The 20,789-nt window shown below is 41.3% G+C and overlaps 1 protein-coding gene, 1 long non-coding RNA gene and 1 pseudogene across 3 annotated transcripts; all 3 read right to left on the bottom strand.

The window, feature by feature from the left end:
- Nucleotides 1–7,903: 7,903 nt before the first annotated feature.
- LOC120109722 (short-chain dehydrogenase/reductase 1-like) lies at nucleotides 7,904–11,337 on the bottom strand. Of its 2 annotated transcripts, none has more exons than XM_088723360.2 (5): nucleotides 11,190–11,337; nucleotides 10,839–11,082; nucleotides 10,659–10,733; nucleotides 10,169–10,363; nucleotides 7,904–9,920 (listed from the first exon to the last, which is right to left on the bottom strand). In XM_088723360.2, the coding sequence occupies exons 1-5, from the start codon at nucleotides 11,222–11,224 to the stop codon at nucleotides 9,543–9,545; spliced, it is 927 nt and encodes a 308-aa protein (XP_088579486.1). In that variant the 5' UTR covers nucleotides 11,225–11,337; the 3' UTR covers nucleotides 7,904–9,542. The 2 variants fall into 2 exon arrangements, with proteins under 2 accessions (XP_088579486.1, XP_088579487.1); XM_088723361.2 differs by having other exon boundaries at nucleotides 10,169–10,360.
- Nucleotides 11,338–13,369: 2,032 nt separating this feature from the next.
- Nucleotides 13,370–13,488, bottom strand: LOC120109723 (5S ribosomal RNA; annotated as a pseudogene).
- Nucleotides 13,489–13,951: 463 nt separating this feature from the next.
- On the bottom strand, nucleotides 13,952–15,105 carry LOC148703147 (uncharacterized). The gene is made up of 2 exons (XR_015987893.2): nucleotides 14,418–15,105; nucleotides 13,952–14,314 (listed from the first exon to the last, which is right to left on the bottom strand). It is a non-coding gene; the product is annotated as an uncharacterized LOC148703147 (long non-coding RNA).
- Nucleotides 15,106–20,789: the final 5,684 nt, after the last annotated feature.

Genomic DNA, 20,789 nt, shown 5'->3' with positions numbered 1-20,789 from the left:
CTGTATGTACTAGGGTAAGTATTTCAATGGTCCTCTCCCCATGTCCTACAAAGGGCAGTCTAGCCATTTTTCCTTGAAGACAGGACTCGCAAACTGGATATGACCCGGAAGTCAATGAGCCTAAGAGCCCATCTTTATCCATTTTGTTCATTCTATCTTCTCCAATATGGCCAAGTCTGAGGTGCCACAAATATCTTTGGTTTATCTCATCTCTGGATCTTTTGGATCCTTTGGCACTCACATCTTGCTCGGTAACATTCACAGATACATCCATATGTAAATGATAGAGACTGTCAATCATAAAACCACGTGCGACTATTTTATTTCTCAAATAAATAGAACAGCAGTCTTTGTCAAATGTAAAAACATGACCTTCCTGTGCTAGACATGAAACAGAAATCAAATTTCTGCTAGCAATAGGTACATAATAGCAGTCTCTAAGTATTAAACTAAATCCAGACGGTAGTCGCAGATGGTAGGTGCCCACAGCCACAGCAGCAACTTTTGCCCCGTTGCCAACCCGAAGGGTTACCGCACCTTCTGCCAGCCTTCTACTTTCCTTTAGACCCTGCATGGTAGTGCACAAATGAGCACTAGAACCAGAATCTATAACCCAACTAGAAGTAGAAGAAACCGTTAGATTAGTTTCAATAATGAGCAAGTCTATACCTTCTGAAGGTGTGTCACCTTTCTTGTTCTTCAGGCTCTCGAGGTATGAAGGACAGTTTCTCTTCCAGTGGCCTTCGACATTGCAGTGGAAACATTTTCCTTTGTCGTTAGCCCTTTTCTTTTGAACTTCCTTCTTTGGCTTCTTGTCTTTCTTCTGCTTCTTTGCAGGCTTCTTTTTCTTCCAAGTAGACTTTCTCTTGGAACCAGAAGTCAACTCAGCAGCGAGGACATTGCCCCTTGAACCTTTCAAGGCTCCCTCAGCAGTTACCAACATGTTGATTAGTTCAGTCTTAGTGCATTCAATCTTATTCATGTGGTAGTTTACTATAAACTGACCAAATGAATCAGGAAGTGACTGTAGGATCAAATCCACTTGCAATTCCTTGTGCATGTCCATACCGAGCTTCTCAAGCTCCTCTAGGTCCTTGATCATGGTCAGACCGTGATCATGAACAGACTGCCCTTCGCGCATCTTCGCTTTGAAAAGCCTCTTGGACACTTCAAAATGAGCTGTGCGACTCTGCTCACCATACAACTCTTGTAGGTGTGCCAGTATGTCCCTAGCAGTCTTTATATTTTCATGCTGGCATTGGAGTTCATTAGACATAGATGCCATCATATAGCATTTTACTCTAATGTCATCGTCCAACCACTTTTTATGCATCTCACGCTGAACATCAGTGGGACGTGCTGGTAATGTGGGGATATCTGAATCGAGTATATAGCCTATCTTCTCACAGTCCAAAACTATTTTGAGATTTCTAAGCCAGTCCTTGTAATTGGTTCCAGTCAGTCGGTTGGTCTCAAGAATACGGGTCAAAGGGTTTGAAGCGACATTGTATCTGCAGAGAGTAAAGATTCTAGTTAGACTCTTGTACTTGATCCTAATCTGTCCTAAGGTCTTTTAGAACAAATGTGACTCCCACTATTTTCTCGAATTCCTCACACTCCCCTGGTAGGAAAACGAAAATCCCACACGACTAGGGTTTCTAGTGGGTACTGCGGTCCCACCAATTTACATGCCACCTCACCTAACAGTTATTGGTGACACATAGATGGATGAGTGTACAACTCTTGTACAATGCTTCTCAAGCATGTTGTAGTGCAACTTGGTCTCTAAGCCATGAAGACCTCACCTAACAGTTATTGGTCCCATTTCTTAGTTAAGTCAGACCCACTGTATAACCGTAGGAATAAAGTCGTCATTGGGTCCTCACCTAACAGTTATTGGTGCCCAACCCCACCTTTACCCTACAACATCTCATGTCTATAGAGAGGTCCAGCCCCCCAATGCAACTTGACCACTGTATCCAGCCGAGACAAGTCAACATCAGAAAGGCCTTAGCAGCTCTACTACAGTGGAAGACCTATTGACTTAATATTGGTTAATCAGGTCTTAGTGTTTGCAACTTGAGCCTTTCATAAGAGGTAATCGAACAATTGGCCAGGTAAGCAGGTGGGAGGCTCCCCTTACTCAGAGAGTAAGGTCCTAATTAAGTAACCACCTTTCATGCTTTCCTAGACACCAATTAGATCAATTAATCTAATATGACTTGCTCATGTCGGTTCACTCTCGACTTGATTGAGGAGGTTTTTGATTTAGGTCTCAATTGGGTTTGCTACATCACATGTAGACCTATCTATCCGACTCTCATTCACATCACATGCAAACGGCGCATTGCAGGCAGTTATAATCGCGGCAATAATTAAAGCTAAACTTTAACTAGGTGATGATCATGGATTCTAATTAGGTCGTATTACAAGCACATGCACATCAATTGATCAAGTGGTCTTCAACTCTTGAATTGGTTCCAAGCCTCCTTGATTCGATCCTTGATCAACCCTTGATCCCATCGCCATCAACCGCTTGGATCACCTTTCATCTCATGCCTTTGCTTCAACTTGATCGTTGATGTACATCACATCACAGAAATACAACCAGATGTAAAATAAAAATAAAAATAATTTACATCTCCTTTTAGGAGGCACGCAGGCCTCTCAAAACATCAAATAAGATGCATACAAGCATCTGAAAAATTACATGACATCGCAGATCACATCGCAGGTCATTACATTTGATACCAAAAGGGTTTGAATCCTATGATCATCACTGTATGCTACAATTATAATTTTCAGATCTGAAACTTAACTGATTATATCATGACATAGGTCGCTGATCATGCTAATCATGATTCTAAACTTTGTAATCCCATTAACAATGCAATTAGAATCATCTTTTTATCACATAAAAATCAGCATGTAAAAATCAGCACCCCTGAAAAAATCTGCATGCAGAATTTTTCAGCATGCATGATCATTTAATTTTCAGATCTAATATGCCTTTAGATATTTAATTCTTACCTTAATCTACGAAGCCTAGGCTCTGATACCACTGTTGGGAACCCGCCCATGCCGCTGATATTTCAAAAAATTTCAGATGGCAGCGGAATCGGCATGCACGGGTTCGACGTTCATCGCATGAACGCTTGTTTCGAGACCTTTCGTAATTAGGTAAGAATTAAAGCTTTTAAAACAATAGGAAGATCAAATCTTCACCTTGCGCGGGTAGACGATCACCGCGAATTTGAATTCGTGGTTATGGGAGAGGGTTCGCTTGAAGCCGTTCAAACGTCCGGCCTCTACGGGTATCCACACGAAGTAGAGAACCGATCAAAGCTTTCTTGTCTTCCCGGGGTGCTAGCTCCCTTGCAAAGACTCCTTTGATGGCTGATCTCTTCTCTTTCTTTCAACTCTTGAAAGTGCTTGAGAGGAGGAAGAAGAAGGTTGAAGAAGAGGAAGAAGAAGAATCCCCACGCAGCCTTCTTTCTTTTCCCTGCGTTGGAAGGAAGAAGGGAGGAAGAGGATGCCGCCAACCTTTGGCCTTGGTCTTCCTTGCTTGCGGCTGATCACAAGAAGAGAGGAGAGGGAGGCTCACGGCAAGGAGAAGGAGGAGTTCTTCTATGCTTAGGGCGCCGGCCTCACACCTCCTTTTATAGCCATCTAGGGTTCCTACTAAGTAGGAGCCCTAGACATCTTTCCAAAGAGGGGGCGCCGGCCCCCTCTCTTGTGCCGCACCAATGGATCAAGGGGGAGGGGCTTGCGCCCCTCCCTCTTGGTAAACCTAGTCCACATTAGGGTTTGCATTGCCCTAATGTGGTCAAGCCCTAATCCTATTAGGTTTAGCCCAAGGGTGAACCAATGGATCCAATCTAGGTAAGTCCTAATTCAATTAGAACTTGAATCAATTTTGACTCAATTGAACTCTTCAATCCTAATCCAATTAGGAGTCTTATTGATTCATTAGATTAATAATTAATTGTGACTTAAGAAACCCTAATCCATATTAGGATGTATTTAGTCCTAATCCAATTAGGATTAGATTTGAATCCGAAGTCCTAATCCAATTAGGATTCCTAGGAATCCTACTCCAAGTAGGAATCCGATTTAGATTCAAAATTCCTAATCTCATTAGGATTGAGGAATCCTATTCCAAGTAGGAATCCCAGTCCTAATCCAATTAGAACTCTAGGTATCCTACCCGAAGTAGGATTCTTGTTTCAAGTCCAATTAATTAATTCCTTTTTCCTTCTTCAACCTTTTATCAATCAAATTGATTTCTTGTGATTCCTAATCACGATTTCAACCATCGGATCGGTCAATACTTCTAGTGTGTGTGACCCCATAGGTTCTATTCTGACTGGTAGTGAGATATATTGTGATCTCTATCACTATATCATTGAAAACTCCTTTCAATGGGTTGGAACGATTCCAACTCAACTCATTGGGGTTTATCGATCATCAAGATAATCCCTATGAGTCCCACCATCCACCAGTGACACCTAGCAGCATGTAGTGGCTACCCAGCAGAATGGAATGATGAACCTCTAGGTGCAGTTAACATGTGATACAGTCCTACTATCGTGGATCCCTACAGGACGGAGGTCATGGACAACTCGTCAAACCCCATCGTCTGTCATATGTCAAGATTTATTCGACTCGAGTTCGATAGTGAAAAACTCTTTCTCCACTGTGTATACTGCCCCGGCCGAGGTCTTACGAACTCAGTCTTATAAATCACATAGGATCTCTCCTTATCTATCAAGGTCGATAGATTCCATATAGGTGCATACCCTACTCCTACAGTGAACTTACTGCAGCCAATCTACACTGCATGGACCCATATGGCTAGAGACCATGTATGTGTGCAGTCAAACTACAATAACCTCACTGTGAGTAGACAAAGCACCGCAGGTCAAAGGACCAGTCACACTACTGCAACATCAAGCAAGTCACTGACGAGTGGATAGACATCCAAGTGACTTCTTATATTGGTCACGCTCAGTACCCTTGTTCTCTAACAAGCACCTGCACTATCACTTCAGTGTCCCTACACTGTGGACTCAAGTCTCGTCCATCCAGAAGGAGAGTGATCTGTGCACTGATCGGATCGATCACCGTCCTCGTGATGATCCTTTGATCAGGAGCATTTAGAAATTAATCACCAATGATACATGGCTCAAATTCTCAACTCTTGAGAATATGTATCATTATCTTATTAATTTCTTGGACGATTCATAGACACATAAACAATATGAATGAAAAAGATGCCTTTTATTTATTCAATAATAAATAGTCAAGTACAAAATTATGTTCCTAGAATCAACAATGTGTCAGCCAAATTGGCTTTTAGGGCATACATCTAACAGCTATTATGTCTTACATTCTTCAGGACACCCCGGTCAACTTCCCCAAACTCATCTATAGGTATATGTGTGAGCCCCTAGATAGACCTAGGCTCACCCTCCCATACGGCATGATTTTTACTCTTCTCTTTAGGAAGTACGAGATTCCCATTCCTGAGAGGGAACCCTCTCGTGCATTGCGATGGACAGATCGCTTGTGTACGGGGACCATGCACAGGATGGGGTTTCGGAAGAGAGAAGGGATCTGGGTTAGGAAGTCGTCCCTCACCGCTCAGACCACCAGACCTTCACCTAGTCCTGAGCCCGATTCAGACTACCCAGACCTTCCAAACCATCCAGACCTCCCATCCACTCCTCCTGCTCCTACCACCTTCGCCGGACCTTCCTCCTCGGCACCACCCTCTATGGCAGTCCGGATTGATCCTGAGCAGCTCCGGGAGCTGCGACAGGAGATAGTCAGAGAGGTGAGGGATGAGCTGCTTCGGGAGCTCCGAGGTGCGGTGCCTGCTCCCACTCCTGCACCCGTATCTTCTCAGTTGGTCCCTTCCTTGACAGCCGTGACTGACATGACGGCTCATGTACGGAAAGAGATCTACAATGTCCGGAGTTTGGTCCAGGCCCAGTTCCACAGCATGAGTGAGGTCACGAGCTCCACTCGACAGATGCGAGAGGAGATAGGTCGTGACATGCACACCACCACCGAGGGGGCCGAGCGCTTGTCGAATGTACTCATCGACAAGCTGGACGCACTTCAGACATCGGTGACTGGGCTTCAGGCGTCGGTGACAGAGCTCTCCACTACACATAGCAGAGCCACCACGTCTATCATCACACAGCTTGGCCATGTCACAGATGCAGTCACCCTCCTCATGGAGCAGAGCCGATTGAGAGGAGGAGCACCATCCTCAAGAGGAGGAGCCACATCCTCGAGAGGAGGAGCCACATCCTCTAGAGGAGGAGATGCATCCTCGAGAGGGGGAGCTTCATCCTCGAGGAGGACATAGATGTGTTTGAGTTCTGTTTTGTATTGTTTTACTTTACTTATTGTATGCTCAAATCTACTTCAATTCATATCAATACAATGAGTAGACATCTTATCTTCAATTATGTGCCATTTGATGATTGGTTGTACCATTAATTGTGGTTGATTACCTCCTTTTTGGTATGATGACAAAAAGGGGGAGAAATATGTATAAAATGTGTAAAAGGGGAGAAATATGAAAAAAATATGTAAAAGAAATCAATGGAAATAAATAAAAAGATAAACTCTTAAAAACACACACAAATTTGTTCTAAGTGGATTCGGTACCTCGAGGCTCATTATCTCTCTTTTGGGGCTCCTAATGGAGTAATCTCCAGAATCTATTCAAGGGATATTCGGAGATTAGCTGAATCCTACTCAAGAACAAATTGACAGATTTTTCCTCTAAAAACAAAAAATTCAGTTCAAAAACTTCAAAGCATTAAAAGGAAATTCAGAGAATCAAAACATAGTTGAATGCATATGTTGAGGGGGAGAATCTGAATTTTAATCAAGCTAAATCATTAATGACATATAAGCCAAACAATTGATTGCATAATATGAAGGCTTATATAATTCCAAATGAAAGGGGGAGCTTTAACTCCGAAATTTGTTGTTTCACTCCTTTCAAACTTGGATAAATTAAATTATCAGACATTTGAATTCATTTATGGATTTTATTTCATTATTTATTGAGCAAGTCATTTTACATATACTCAAAGTTTTGTCATCATCAAAAAGGGAGAGATTGTGGAGTGATTGATTAAAACCCCATTTGATTTTGATGAGCTCAAAGCATTTGAGTATATCTTGTGATTACTAATGAATTCAATTGAGTGTTTCAGTGAAAATCCTGTCCAAGTGTCTCTAGATTTGGTTCATAGTATTTTGGATAAGTTAAGAAGTCTGCTGAACCAAAGTCTGAGACTCGAGTCGACTCCCGAGTATCACGAGTCGACTCCAAGCGTATCAAGTTCACTGGCACGAGCTCGAGTCGACTCCAGACTAGTACGAGTCGACTCCGACTGAGAACAGAAAGAAGAACAGAAAGCCTCATCTCAGAACCTGTCAACGAGTCGACTCCTGAAGTGCGCGAGTCGACTCCAATGTTCAACGAGTCGACTCCAGGGTAGTAAGAGTCGACTCCAAGAGGTACACAAAGAAAAGTCAGAGAGCAGTTTTCGAGTCTGAGATTCGAGTCGACTCCAGTGGAACGCGAGTCGACTCCGATGGTTGGCAAGTCGACTCCAGAGAAAGCAAGAGTCGACTCTCAGCGGTACACAAAGAAAAGGTCAGAGAGCATTTTATGGACTCTGAGATTCGAGTCGACTCCCGCAATACGCGAGTCGACTCCGAGACTGTGCGACCATCGACAGACAGAAAACCATGTTACTGCCTCTGAGATTCGAGTCGACTCCCAGACAGCTCGAGTCGACTCCAAGACAAGCTTCATGTCAAAAGGCAGAAGACCAACTTTCGGAAACTGAGAGCCGAGTCGACTCCAAGGAAGTTCGAGTCGACTCCAAGACTGGATGAGCCAAAAGACAGAGAATCGGGAGTTCGGACTCTGAGATTCGAGTCGACTCCAAGGACAGTCGAGTCGACTCGAGTGGACAAAATTCAAAATTAGATCCACGGACTTCAGTGGATGAGCCGACTCCAAAATTGCCAGGTCAGCTCCAGAAGTTGGCGAGTCGACTCCGGGTCAAGACGAGTCGACTCCCTGTCGTGACGGCAACTTTAACTCAAATTTGGAACAGTTGCCGAGTCGACTCCGGAAAAGCTTGAGTCGACTCCCGCTACAGCCGAGTCGACTCCTGATCGCGCGAGTCGACTCCAACCCACCAACGGTCATATTGTCAGGCTGCGCAGAGTGTGCAGAACGGACAGAAAAAGCAGTGTAACGGCTAGTTTCCGTGGGGGTTGGCTTAAATAGCCACAGAAGACTGTAGCAAGGCAGAGAACAACCATTCCACTCCAAGCATTCAAGCTTTCAACTCTACAACTTGTTCTTCAACGAAAAAGAGGGAAGATCTGCAATAACTGCATCCAACTACATCTTCTCAACATTAAAAGCTTCCTCCTCCTGCATTCAAGTCGACCACTCTTTCAAGAGGAGACCAGAAGTTCAAGAAGCCATTCCTCATCTCCGATCTAAAAGCGTTTGAGGCTTCTTAACTTCATTTATTGTTCATATTGTTTTTATCTGCTTTTTGAGAAGCTATTTTCTGTTTTCTTTTACACACTGTATTTACTTGGTTCAATCGGGGGATTGAATCAAGGGGATTAAGGTTGGTTGGTGAGCCAAGTTAAAACCAACGTGTGTAAGGGTTTGATTGTGAGCCCGGAAAAATCATCGGGGTTGGTTCTAGTCGGTGAGCCTGGAAAAACCGATCGAGTTCGTTGTGAGCTCGTAAAACAACAAGTTTGGTTGTGAGCTTGCAAAACAACCGGCTGTAATCCAAGGGGGTTATAGTGAATTCCCAAGAGAGACTTGGGGAGTGGACGTAGGAGCAAGGGGTAGCTCCGAACCACTATAAAACTCTGTGTTTGCATTGGATTGTCTCTTCTCTTCTTCCTCTCACATCACTCACAGCACTTAGCATTAATTAAATAACTTGCAATAGTTTTTAATTAATCATCCATAACGTTTTAATTATCCAAATTAATTTAAAACCCAATTCATCCCCCCCCCCTCTTGGGTTGTCTATCTGGGCAACAGTGTCCCTACACTGTGGACTCGAGTCTCGTCCATCCTTAAGGAAGCGATCTGTGCACTGATCGGATCGATCACCGTCCTCGTGATGATCCATTGATCAGGAGCATTTAGAAATTAATCATCAATGATACATGGCTCAAATTCTCAACTCTTGAGAATATGTATCATCATCTTATTAATTTCTTGGACGATTCATAGACACATAAACAATATGAATGAAAAGATGCCCATTTATTATTCAATAATAATAAAGTCAAGTGCAAATTTATGTCCCAGAATTAATAATGTGTCCGCCAGATTGGCTTCTAGGACATACATCTAACAATTGGATCTCTTCATTTCAACATATTGAGCTTGGTGGGGAGAGCTTATGCAATGTTATACAGGCTTCTTTCGCATCTTCCCATCCACAAAGTATTATTAATCTCATTCAAAAAGTTGACACTTCGGTTTGGTCAAAGAAAAGGCCTGAAGGACCGGTACCAGTTTGCAAGGCTAACATGACAGGACCTTCAGCACCTTCTTTGGTACTTAGGATCCCGGTATTCCCGTTTAAATCAGTTTTGACATAACCAGGATTCACACAGTTTATGCATAGGGCGGGATACTTCTTTGCAAGAATCCTGGTGTAGGCATTGATAAGTACTTTAGATAGTTTATATGCTGAAGCAATGGTTGGCCAACCATGGGCATCCAGGAAACCCTCCTTGAAATCTTTGATAAACAAATTCAACAGCTCGACCAATCTCTCTTCTGTTAGGCCATCAACATTTGATAGATCTTGCTTAAGCTTTTCATTTGAGATAACCTGGAAACCAAGAATGAGAAAGAAAATATATAGCGCACAGTTTTTAGGCAATCAAAAGAGTAAAGATTTCATGCCTCACTCAGGCCATGATGGACCTTGCAAGGATTTGACAAACTATGGCAAACTTTTTGCATAATCTCGGGTTTGTCAAGCAAGAAAGAAAATAGAAGCCTAATATTTTAAGGAATAGGTAATATGTTCATTTCTGTTGAGTATGATATTACGAGAAGATGGCGTAGGTTGCTTACTCTGAGTTGCCCAAGGCTAGAAGAAACATTTACTACTCTTCCAGAAATTGATGACTGGAGAAGGGGAATTAATGCTTCTGTAACATCTCTGGTGCCATAATAATTTGTCTTGAAGCATTCTTCTGCTCTTTCTAAAGTTTCTCGCATGTAAGGTTTCTTCCAATCTGGTATATCTTTAACATCTTTGGCTTCCTGCTGCACATGAACAAAACTTCTCAACCATATTATGTGAGAAATAATGTTATCTAAACTATACACTATTTTAAGGTCCATAATTCAATTGATGATGATATCCGCAACATATAGTCAGTGTGGTGGACAATTCAATTTTATCTTGTATCGTACTATTTACATATTCAATTTTTTAGTACTTGATTATCAATATGCAATGTATCATAAGAACTGAATTTCTACAACTTGATTATCACCAGAAACTACTTAATTCTAGTTCTACAAGAAATTGACAAAGAATTCAAAAACAAGTGATTACCACATTATTTGATTGTTTTGAGGCCTGTAAAGCCTCAACGTCTATTGTCAGTCCTACAATAGCCGCATTATTCACCTGTAGATATCAATTTATGAGAGGTTATGCAAGAGAGAGAGAGATACAGAGACAGAGAGAGAGAGAGAGACACACACAGAGAGAGAGAGAGAGAGGAGAGCTTACTAGAATGTCAAGCTTGCCAAATTCGGTTCCGACGAAATCCGCAAAGGAAGCAATGCTGGAAGAGTCGGTCACATCCAACTGATGAAAGAGTACATCAAAGAGCCCACACTTTCGGAGCTTCTCCACTGCCTCCTGACCCCTCTTCTCATCTCTGGCTGTTAGTATGACCCTGACCCCATTAAGAGCCAGCTGCCTACATATCTCCAGCCCAATCCCTTTGTTCCCTCCCGTAACAACTGCAATCCTGATAGCAGCAACAAGGTATGCATCAAAGCTTAGCGCTCTCTTAATTTGTTCTTAGCAGTGAGCTTAATTTGCGAAGGGATTGAGTAACAGGAGATGAGTGCATACCTCTTCTCTGTGGGGCTGCAAATGGTTCCTTCCATGCCTGAAGCCGATCAGAAGAGTAGGTTTTCTTCCCTTGCTCGTGGGTTGGATTAGTTATATGCCAGGGTTTTTATTGCCTTGCATGGTGGGTTATCCAGGATATATATAGTGACCAACGCAGGCACTGTTTACTCAGCTGACAGTCATGCTTCAGGTGCGGCTGCAGGTGTTTTAGATTAGAAAATATTAGATGGACCCGGTCAGTGCTAACATCGGTCATCGGTCCACTCTATCTTCTTGGGCCATCTTCCCTGCCTCCGTCCCTCAATTCTATGGAGGACGTCAGTGCTTACTTCATATATAATTTGCCCAATATAAGAGTTGGCAATATTAACACCATTCTTCCATCCTCTTAATCTTCCCCGCGTTCGTACCTGAATTTCATGGTGGGGACGTCAGTGCTTACTTCACGTATAATTTGCACAGCATAAGAGTGGGCAATACTAAAATCATTCATCCATCGTCTCTATCTTCTCGTGCCACCTTCACCGTCCTTAGACGTCAGTGCTTACATGACGCCTCCAACCATAAAATCACAATTCGAAAGCAATGCGTTCCACCTATTTATGAATCCAATATAACTTGAAAATTATATAAATTATACAAGTCATATGTAGAAGGCAATGAATATCAGAATAATTAAGCTATTAACCCAAAATATCACATATACTATATATACCATACAAGTCATACCACAAAATTTCTTCTAAATTTAACAATCCAAACTTATAGTATTTAAGCTATTTATACATCATTCAGAAACCTCTAACCATCATGCCCCTAATCCTAAAATTACTATTCGAGGGTGCAAACAGCCGCCGCATGCTCATAGGGAATTACCATATAAGCGTGCAAGGTATTCTACCTATCAATCAACCTAATATAATTTGGAAAATACTATATTACATACACATACAAAGGTGTTTACCATAAATAACTAACTATTATACTTACATCTCAAAACTTACAGTATTTAGACCATTTATATATAATCCACATATAACACATTATTATATCAACTGAAGATTATAAGCCTCACGTCTTAGTAAGTAACAAATTCATTTTATAAAACTAGTTCAGTAATGCAATTCAATTAAATCACATAAGATATAACACATCTTTCCAAGTAAAGTTTATATCATTTTTTTCAATAATATTCATGTACTAAATTATATGTGATCTTTTCAATCATATCGACATAGAGAATCAATACAGCATATCAGAGTCCGATACATGTCTAATATCATAATTATACTCATGTTTATATATTTGAACCTGGGTACCTAATTCTTTTAGCTTTACAGCCCTCACTGCGGTGCATTTATACTCCTACTGTGTAGATACAACTGATTACCATTGTGGCACTCTTATAGGCCCCTCTAGGTCTAGCAAAGAGTGAGTACGAATACCTGGATTAAAGAGGGAGAGAGGGAACCTTCCCTTCTCTTTTTCTCTTTCTTCTTTCTTTTCTTTCTTTTCTCCCTTTCTCAGAACTTTGGCAAGAGAGAGAGTGTGTGTGTGTGTTCAGGTGGAAGTAAGGAAGAAGAAGAGAGGGGAAGGTGGGGAGGAGGAGAAAGAGGCGGCAGACGGACAGGGGTGCCGGAGGGAGAGAAAAGAGAAATAAAGCATCCTTCCTGTGTTTCTTCCCTACTTTCTTTTTTTTCTTTTTTTTTCACCTGTGGAAGAGCAAGACGTGTGGCCTGTAACAACTCAGGATCTCACCCAAAATGGCTAGCCAAAAGACATTATTTGGATTCCTTGATCCTATATAAGTACCCAAGATCTATCAGCAAATAACCGATGTGGAACTAAACATATGCTCGCACGAATCCTCACATACTCTTCAGTTTAAGCTCTAACGTCATCGTTAAACTAAGGGTTCAAATCCATTCAAATCTAATCACAAAACCACGATCGGCCTGTGGTCAGTCTCGATGGATCCGTGCTGTAGTGTCTCATAGTCCACATAGGTTATAGCCGGGTCAGCTCTGGCACTATTTGTAACAACCCAGGACCTCACCCAATATGGCTAGCTGAAAAGTATTATTTGGGTTCCTTGATCCTGTATAAGTACCCAAGATCTACCCAGCAAATAACCGATGTGGAACTAAACACACGCCCGCACGGGTCCTCACATATTTAATTTTGTGCAACACGAGGACTTCCCAGGGGGTCACCCATCCTAGCACTACTCTCGTCCAAGCACACTTAACTGCGGAGTTCTGATTGCATCCGGTGCATTAGTGCTAGTATGATTGCACCCGAACCTAGTGGCGCAGGCCAGATCTTTCTTATGTTCCTTTCTCTTTTCTTTTCATCTGAGAAACGGAAGACATTAGTGACAAAACTTCAATGGATGGTGGAAAGATAATAGAGAGGAAAGCAAGTAAAAGTAATCACTGTTCAATTAGATTCAAGAGCACTACAACAAAAAATAGTCTTTTTTGACGCTTTTTAGAGCCTATACCGACGCATATAAGTATTGATAATTTTGATACCGACGCTTTCAAAAGTGTTGCAAAAGCGTCACAAAAATGTCGCAAAAACTTCGGCAAGGTGAGAGTGGAAATTTTTTTTACCGACACTTATTAAAAGCATCGGCTAAAACAGAAGCTTCTTTTTTTTTTTTTTGCTCGACAAATTTGAAGCTTTTGCATGACACTTTAAAGGGTCATTATTCTTTTTAAAAAATATATTTAGAAAAAATTTCAAACTGGAAACTAGAGTTACAACTCCAATATCTCATTTTAAAACTGGACATCCTCAAATCTCATTCTGCATCTCATCCCAACCGTGAATCCGTTCTTAACAGCTTCCAAGTATTTGTTAACACCCACGATGAATAACATAGACGCGGGGCACAAGTTTGTGCAAATAATTACATCAGCTCACAAAAACGAAAACAAAAAAAGACAATTGGAGCAAACAGGCCTCCTGGTGACAAACTGAAGGAGCATTTCCAACCTTGGTTTGTAGCAGACGATGAATAAACTACCAGTTGAAATAGCATGCGATGCAGTTACAAGCACTCCAAGATGCATACTCTGGCTCGATATATATCACTGATATTGGAATCATGCTTTGCTGCTCTGTAGAAACGCATCCAACGTCTAAGGGCTTGGCACACGGCAGTTGACACCACACGAATGGTGAAAAAGAAGAGGCAAAATGCTTTCTTGCGAGGACCCTTACCTCAGGAAAACAAATGCATCCCCTTTTGATGGTGTTGGCCACCGCCTGGCAGTAGAGATCGAACAGCGGCTGGGAGTTGAGGCAGGGGGCGACTATGGCAATCTCCAACAGCTCCTGCTTCTCTATTTTGACGAAGCCCTTGTCCCACTCCTTGAGCTCTTCCTCCTCCCCACTCCTTGACAAGAGGTACCACAAAATCCTAGGTTCTCCAACTCCAAATTCACAGCAAAACAAGAAAGAATTGTGAGCTCCAAATCCCAAACCCTAGACCTACAACTAGAAAAACCCTAGCAAACCCATCAGTCGAGCCGATCTAGCAATCCAGGATCCTAGAACTACAGATCAAAAGGGCAAAGTAGATCACCTTCTTTTCGAGGGCAGAGGTGTGGATCGAGGAGGGGGGGAAGGGCTGGGCCTGCATGCCCTTGCGGCGCTTCTTCTGGAAGCTCTCCTCCTCCCTCTGACGGCGGCCCTCCTCCACGTCCACCACTACCTTGTCCTTATTCCGGCTGATGGAGGCAGTACAGAAAAGGCAGGGTTTGGAAGATGCAAAGGGGGCTGGGATCGGGAAGAGGGGGGGGGGGGGGGTTGGGATGATGGTGGCTAATGGTGGCTAGGTTGAGGGATTTTGATGGGGAGGTGGGAGGAAGAAAATAGGGGGCAGGATGATTTGGGATTTATGTTTTGGGGGGGGGGGGGTGTTTGGGATGATGGTGGCTAAGTTGAGGGATTTTGATGGGGAGGTGGGAGGAAGAAAATAGGGGGCAGGATGATTTGGGATTTATGTTTTTTTTGGGGGGGGGGGGGATGATTAGGCCTCCGACGATGCTTTTTAAAGTGCCGCCCTAGCGTACTAAAATTTTTGACGATGCTTTTTAAAGTGCCGCCCTAGCGTACTAAAATTTTTGATGATACTTTTTAAAACGTCACCTTAGTCACTATGGTTTCCGACAATGCTTTTATAAAGCATCGTGTTGGGTTAGGCTTTCGACGACGCTTATAAGCATCGTCGTATCTCTCTTTTCACTTTCGACGCTTTTAAGCGTCGTAATATACCAACGCTAGCCACTACCATCGGATAAAATTTGGCACGGTGGCTAAATTAGCGACGCTATTTTATAGCGTCAGTGGAAAAGAGTCGGAAAATCCTCCTTTGTGATTATCAATATGGCATGGCTGCTTTTGACATGATTTGATGTTGACCCAAATGATTTGATTTTGATGATACAAAATAATTGAGTAAAAAAATTTACTAATCAGTTGCTTAGAGTGTATTAAAATGCTTGCAGAAAGCCAAGAAGAAATTTTTTAATAACTTTCAATATGAAGAAATGAAACTTAATTATCTAAAGCTCCGCACAAAAAGATTCATGTTTAGGAACAACTTGAAGTGACCCTTTAACACTCATACAATGGTAGTAAATTTTTACTTGAGCTATCTCAAGAGTTAACCCTAGCACATTGATATAGACTGATATGCCTTCACTAGTCGACCCCAGAACAATCTTAGAAGAAAGACAGAGAGCAGTAAAATTCAACTTATTGATGTGTCGACCCATGAAGTTCATGAGCTGACACCCGTTTGAAACGAGTCGACCACTGAATGACCACAAACACAAGACAAAAAGCAAGTAAACATAGCATATTAATGAGCCAACCAATGAAGTTCACGAGCTAACCTCAATTAAACAAGAATTGATCCTAGAAGCAAACAAGTCGATCCCTAAATAGCCACAGATAGAAGACAGAGAGCAGTCAAAAATAGCTTATTGGCGAGTCGACCTATGCAGATAACGAGTCAACCCCTATCGATGGACGAGTCGACCCCTAAACCAAAAGAGTCGACCCCATCATGGCCATAGGAGAAAGATAGAGCTCAATAAAAACAACAGTTATTTCGAGTCAACGTCTGAAGTTTATGAGTTGACCCATAAGGATCATGAGTCGACCCTTAAAGAAGTCGAGTCGACTCGTCTATGCTTGACAACAGGAATGACTAGTTCTTCTATAAATCAGAACGGTCATTTTTATATCTCAACGGCTATTTCGTTCTATCTAATTGCTAAAAGTATCTTTGAACTACTCCTTGGTGGTATAAATGCATCGGAACGCCAAGAGAGAGAAAAGGAGAAGTGATTTAGGATCAAAGAAAAAGAATTTTGAAAAAGAAAAAAAACGACTTCACTAAGGAAAACGTCAGTGCTTACTTTATATATACTTTGCTCAGCGTAGGACTTGGCAAGGCTAACTGCTAACGCATTCACCCATCCACTCCCATCTTCCCGCACCATCATCCTTGCCTCCATCCCTCAATTTTATCGGGGACGTCAGTGCTTACTATAAATATAGTTTGCTCAATATAAAAGTTGGCAATATTAACATTGTTTGCCTGTTGTTTATTAATAAAATATTTAATTCAGAATATAAAATTTTAAAATTTAATATTAAATATTTATCTAAACATAAACCTACTCAAATATAAATATTTAATTTAGACTCCCAAATAAATTTTTTATCTCAAAAAATAAGACTTATTTTTTATCTTTATTTCTCTCTCCTCTCTAAAATTCAACGGAAATTTTATGAACATGTCAATAATTGTTTCTCATGCGGTATCTTAAAAACAAACGGGGAGATGCTTTCTCTTTTTACAAAACATTCTGATGACCCAAAGATTGATTCATAGATTGATTTTGATGATCACAAAACCTTGAAGTATAGATACTAATGTTTATGTTGCAAGGAGAAAGATATTTATTTTGCAAGGAACATAGCAAGTTGGAAGAACACAAGAAGGCCTCCAAAGCTCTCAAGTTGGAAGAAAGCTACAATTTATTGGCCCAAGTTTAAAGTTCAAAGGATTCAAATTGGAGGAGTAAAATCAAAAGAAAAATTCAAAAGAACAGTCTTCGAGTCGACTCCAGTGGAATTCGAGTCGACTCCGGAGAAGTATGAGTCGACTCCTAGGAGTCACAGGCAGAAAAATCAGAGAGCAGTCTTCGGGTCTGAGATTCGAGTCGACTCCAGTGGAACGCGAGTCGACTCCGATGGTTGGTAGGTCGACTCCAAAGAAAGCAAGAGTCGACTCTCAGCGGAACACAAGGAAAAAGTCAGAGAGCATTTTTGGGACTCTGAGATTCGAGTCGACTCCCGCATTGCACGAGTCGACTCCGAGACTCCGCGACCATCAACAGACAGAAAACCAAGTTACTGCCTCTGAGATTCGAGTCGACTCCCAGACAGCTCGAGTCGACTCCAAGGCAGCGCTACACCAAGATGGCAGAAGGCTGTGTTTCGCAAACTGAGAGCCGAGTCGACTCCGAGGAAGTTCGAGTCGACTCCAAGACTGGATGAGCCAAAAGACAGAGGATCGAGAGTTCGGGCTCTGAGATTCGAGTCGACTCCCAGGACAGTCGAGTCGACTCGAGTGGACAAAATTCAAAATTGGATCCACGGACTTCAGTGGAAGAGCCGACTCCAGAATTGCCAAGTCAGCTCCAGAAGTTGGCGAGTCGACTCCGGGTTAAGTCGAGTCGACTCCCAGTCGAGGCAAGCACATTAATTCAAATTTGGAACAGTGGCCGAGTCGTCTCCCGTAAAACACGAGCCGACTCCTGCAACAGGCGAGCCGACTCCTGATCGCGCGAGTCGACTCCGATCCCAACGGTAATATTATCAGGAAGTGCAGACTGTGTCCAACGGCTCTATTTTTGTCTCTAACGGCTATATTCTTGTTTCCACGTTATCTAAAGCTATAAAAACAAGAAGAGAGCTAGGGGAGATGTTATGGAAGTGGGAGAAAATATTTAGGGAAGAGATTTCAAAGAGATTACAAGGGAAATCTTCCATAAGCACAAAAGGGCCATCCAAAGCGAAATAGAGAGAAGAAGAGCATCCAAGTGAATCCCAAAGCTTCCTCTCCATCCGTGTGCTGCCTCAATCATCCTCTACCTCGTGCCAAATCAGAAGAGGGTCAAGTAAAGAAGAAGCCGAGTTCCTTCATCTTCAAAATTCGTTTGAGAGCTTCTCTTTACTCCATTTGTTTATATTTGATATATTTGCTTAGTTAAGAAGCTTGTATTTGCTTTAAATTCTTAGTCTAATATCTTGTAACTTGATTCAATCAAGGGATTGAATCAAGAGGTTAAGATTTATTGGTGAGCCAAAGGAAAAACCAACGGTGTTAAGGTTTGTTGGTGAGCCAAAGGGAAAACCAACGTTGTAAGGTTGTGGTTGGTGAGCCTTTGGGGAAAACCAACTGGGTTGATTGTGAACCCGGAAAACAATCGTTGTAAGGTTGTGGTTGGTGAGCCTTTGGGAAAACCAACTGGGTTGGATTGTGAGCCCGTGAAAACAATCGGTTGGTTCTAGTCGGTGAGCCTGTGAAAACCGACCGAGTTCGTTGTGATCTCGCAAAACAACAAGTTGGGTTGTGAGCTTGTAAAACAACCGACTGTAATCTGAGGGATTATAGTGAAATTCCCAAGAGGTCTTGGGGAGTGGATGTAGGTGCTGGGGTGCACCGAACCACTATACATCTTTGTGTTTGTGATGCCTTATCTCTTGTATTTCATGCCTTACATTCATGCTTGATTGTGTAATATCTCTAGCTTTGTTTTCTATAGAGTTATAAGTGATAGTTTAGAATTTGCTTAGCTTCCATTCCATCCTTACCATACACATAGATTAAAATTGATCATACAACTATAAGTTAATTTTAGATCAATTACACCCTAAAGCCATAGTATAATTGCTCTAGCTTAATTTTCCACTGCTTTACTTATAATTGCCTAGAGCTTAAGTAAATAACATCTTATTATTCCGCTGCATTCTATTCAAAGTAAAAATTAGGGAGCATAATTTTTAGAAAACCCAATTCACCCCCCCTCTTGGGTTGTCATCTTGGGCAACAAGTGGTATCAGAGCAGGTGCTCAAATATTATTTGTAGTCTTAACCGACTAGAGCCAAAGATCATGACAACTCAAATAGATAGTTTTCTAGGAGAAGGACAATCAATTGATACACCTCCACTGTTTAATGGTATAAACTACCCACATTGGAAAATACGCATGCGCATTTTCATTCAATCACAAAACTATTATCTATGGAAAATCATAATAAATGACCTTCACACACTCTCTCATATTAATGAGAAGGACTTAGCACAATTAAATGCTAATGCTATGAACATATTATATTGTGCTATTCAAGAAACAAAGTTTAATGAAATTTCTGCATGCTTATCTGCTAAGGAGATCTGGGATACTTTAGAAAATATTTATGATAAATCTCAGATTAGCTCTCATATGCTTCAATTATATACTAACAATGAGACTGCAGAAAAGGGTGATGAATCTCCCTCAGTCGAGTCGACTCCAAGTAGCTCAGAGTCGACTCCCAAGTTAGTCGAGTCGACTCCAATAAGGTCCGAGTCGACTCCGAGGCAAATCAGCTTCCTAAAGACAAAGAAGAAGAGGAAGCAAGAAGAAAGGAAGAAAGAGGTAAAGCGCAAGAAAGCCTTGACCAAGAGAAAGTCAGACAAGGAATTGAAAGTTAGGAGCAACAATGAACTACAAGAGGTAACTAACTTATGTCTTATGGTACAAGAAGATAAAGTAGAATCTGAATCTAATCTTACACCAAATGACTTTCATGAAGAATATTCTTATGATGAACTTTTAAATGCTTTTCATGATTTGTATAGTGAATGTAGAAAATTAGCTAGGAAAAATAAAAATCTTAAAAAGCTAAATTTGGAAATTTCAAAAGAAAGAAATTCTATTACTGAAATACAAGACAAACTAAATTCTGAAAATAAAAGTTTGAGGTCATTTTCAGAAGAATTGATTCAGAAAAATCATAGCTTAATTAAAGAAAATCAAAACTTAAGTAAAGAAATTAATCAATTAAAATCTTTTATTAACAAATTCACCGTAAGTTCAGAACGATTAAAAATGATGTTTGAAAGCCAATATGTTGCTTGTGATAAATCAAAACTTGGCTTGATTCCTTTACTTAACAATAAATCTCTAGAGAAAAAGGTTATCAATTCATCAAGCAAACCATTAAATAAGATAACTTATTTCAAAAATGAAAAGGATGGGAATAACAACTTTACCTATCGTTCTAGTATAATTAAATCAAATGGTAAAGTTATTACTATTAAACAGATATGGGTTCCAAAAGGAACCATATGTCCTAACTCTCAAGGACTCAAGCAAGCTTGGGTACCCAAAATGAGAAAATGAGGATGTACACATAGGTGTACCAAGGTACCCATGGAACATAAAGAAACTTAAAAAGTTATTAACAAAAAAATAATGAAATCAGTAATTCTTGCATCTCATCATTATTTGTCCTTTAGTATCTGA

This window comes from Phoenix dactylifera, chromosome 6, assembly GCF_051530095.1.
Source record: "Phoenix dactylifera cultivar Ajwa chromosome 6, Ajwa_hap1_PhDact_Kaust_v1.1, whole genome shotgun sequence".
In the NCBI taxonomy this organism is placed as follows: domain Eukaryota; kingdom Viridiplantae; phylum Streptophyta; class Magnoliopsida; order Arecales; family Arecaceae; genus Phoenix; species Phoenix dactylifera.
This window is presented reverse-complemented; position numbering and strand designations above follow the sequence as displayed.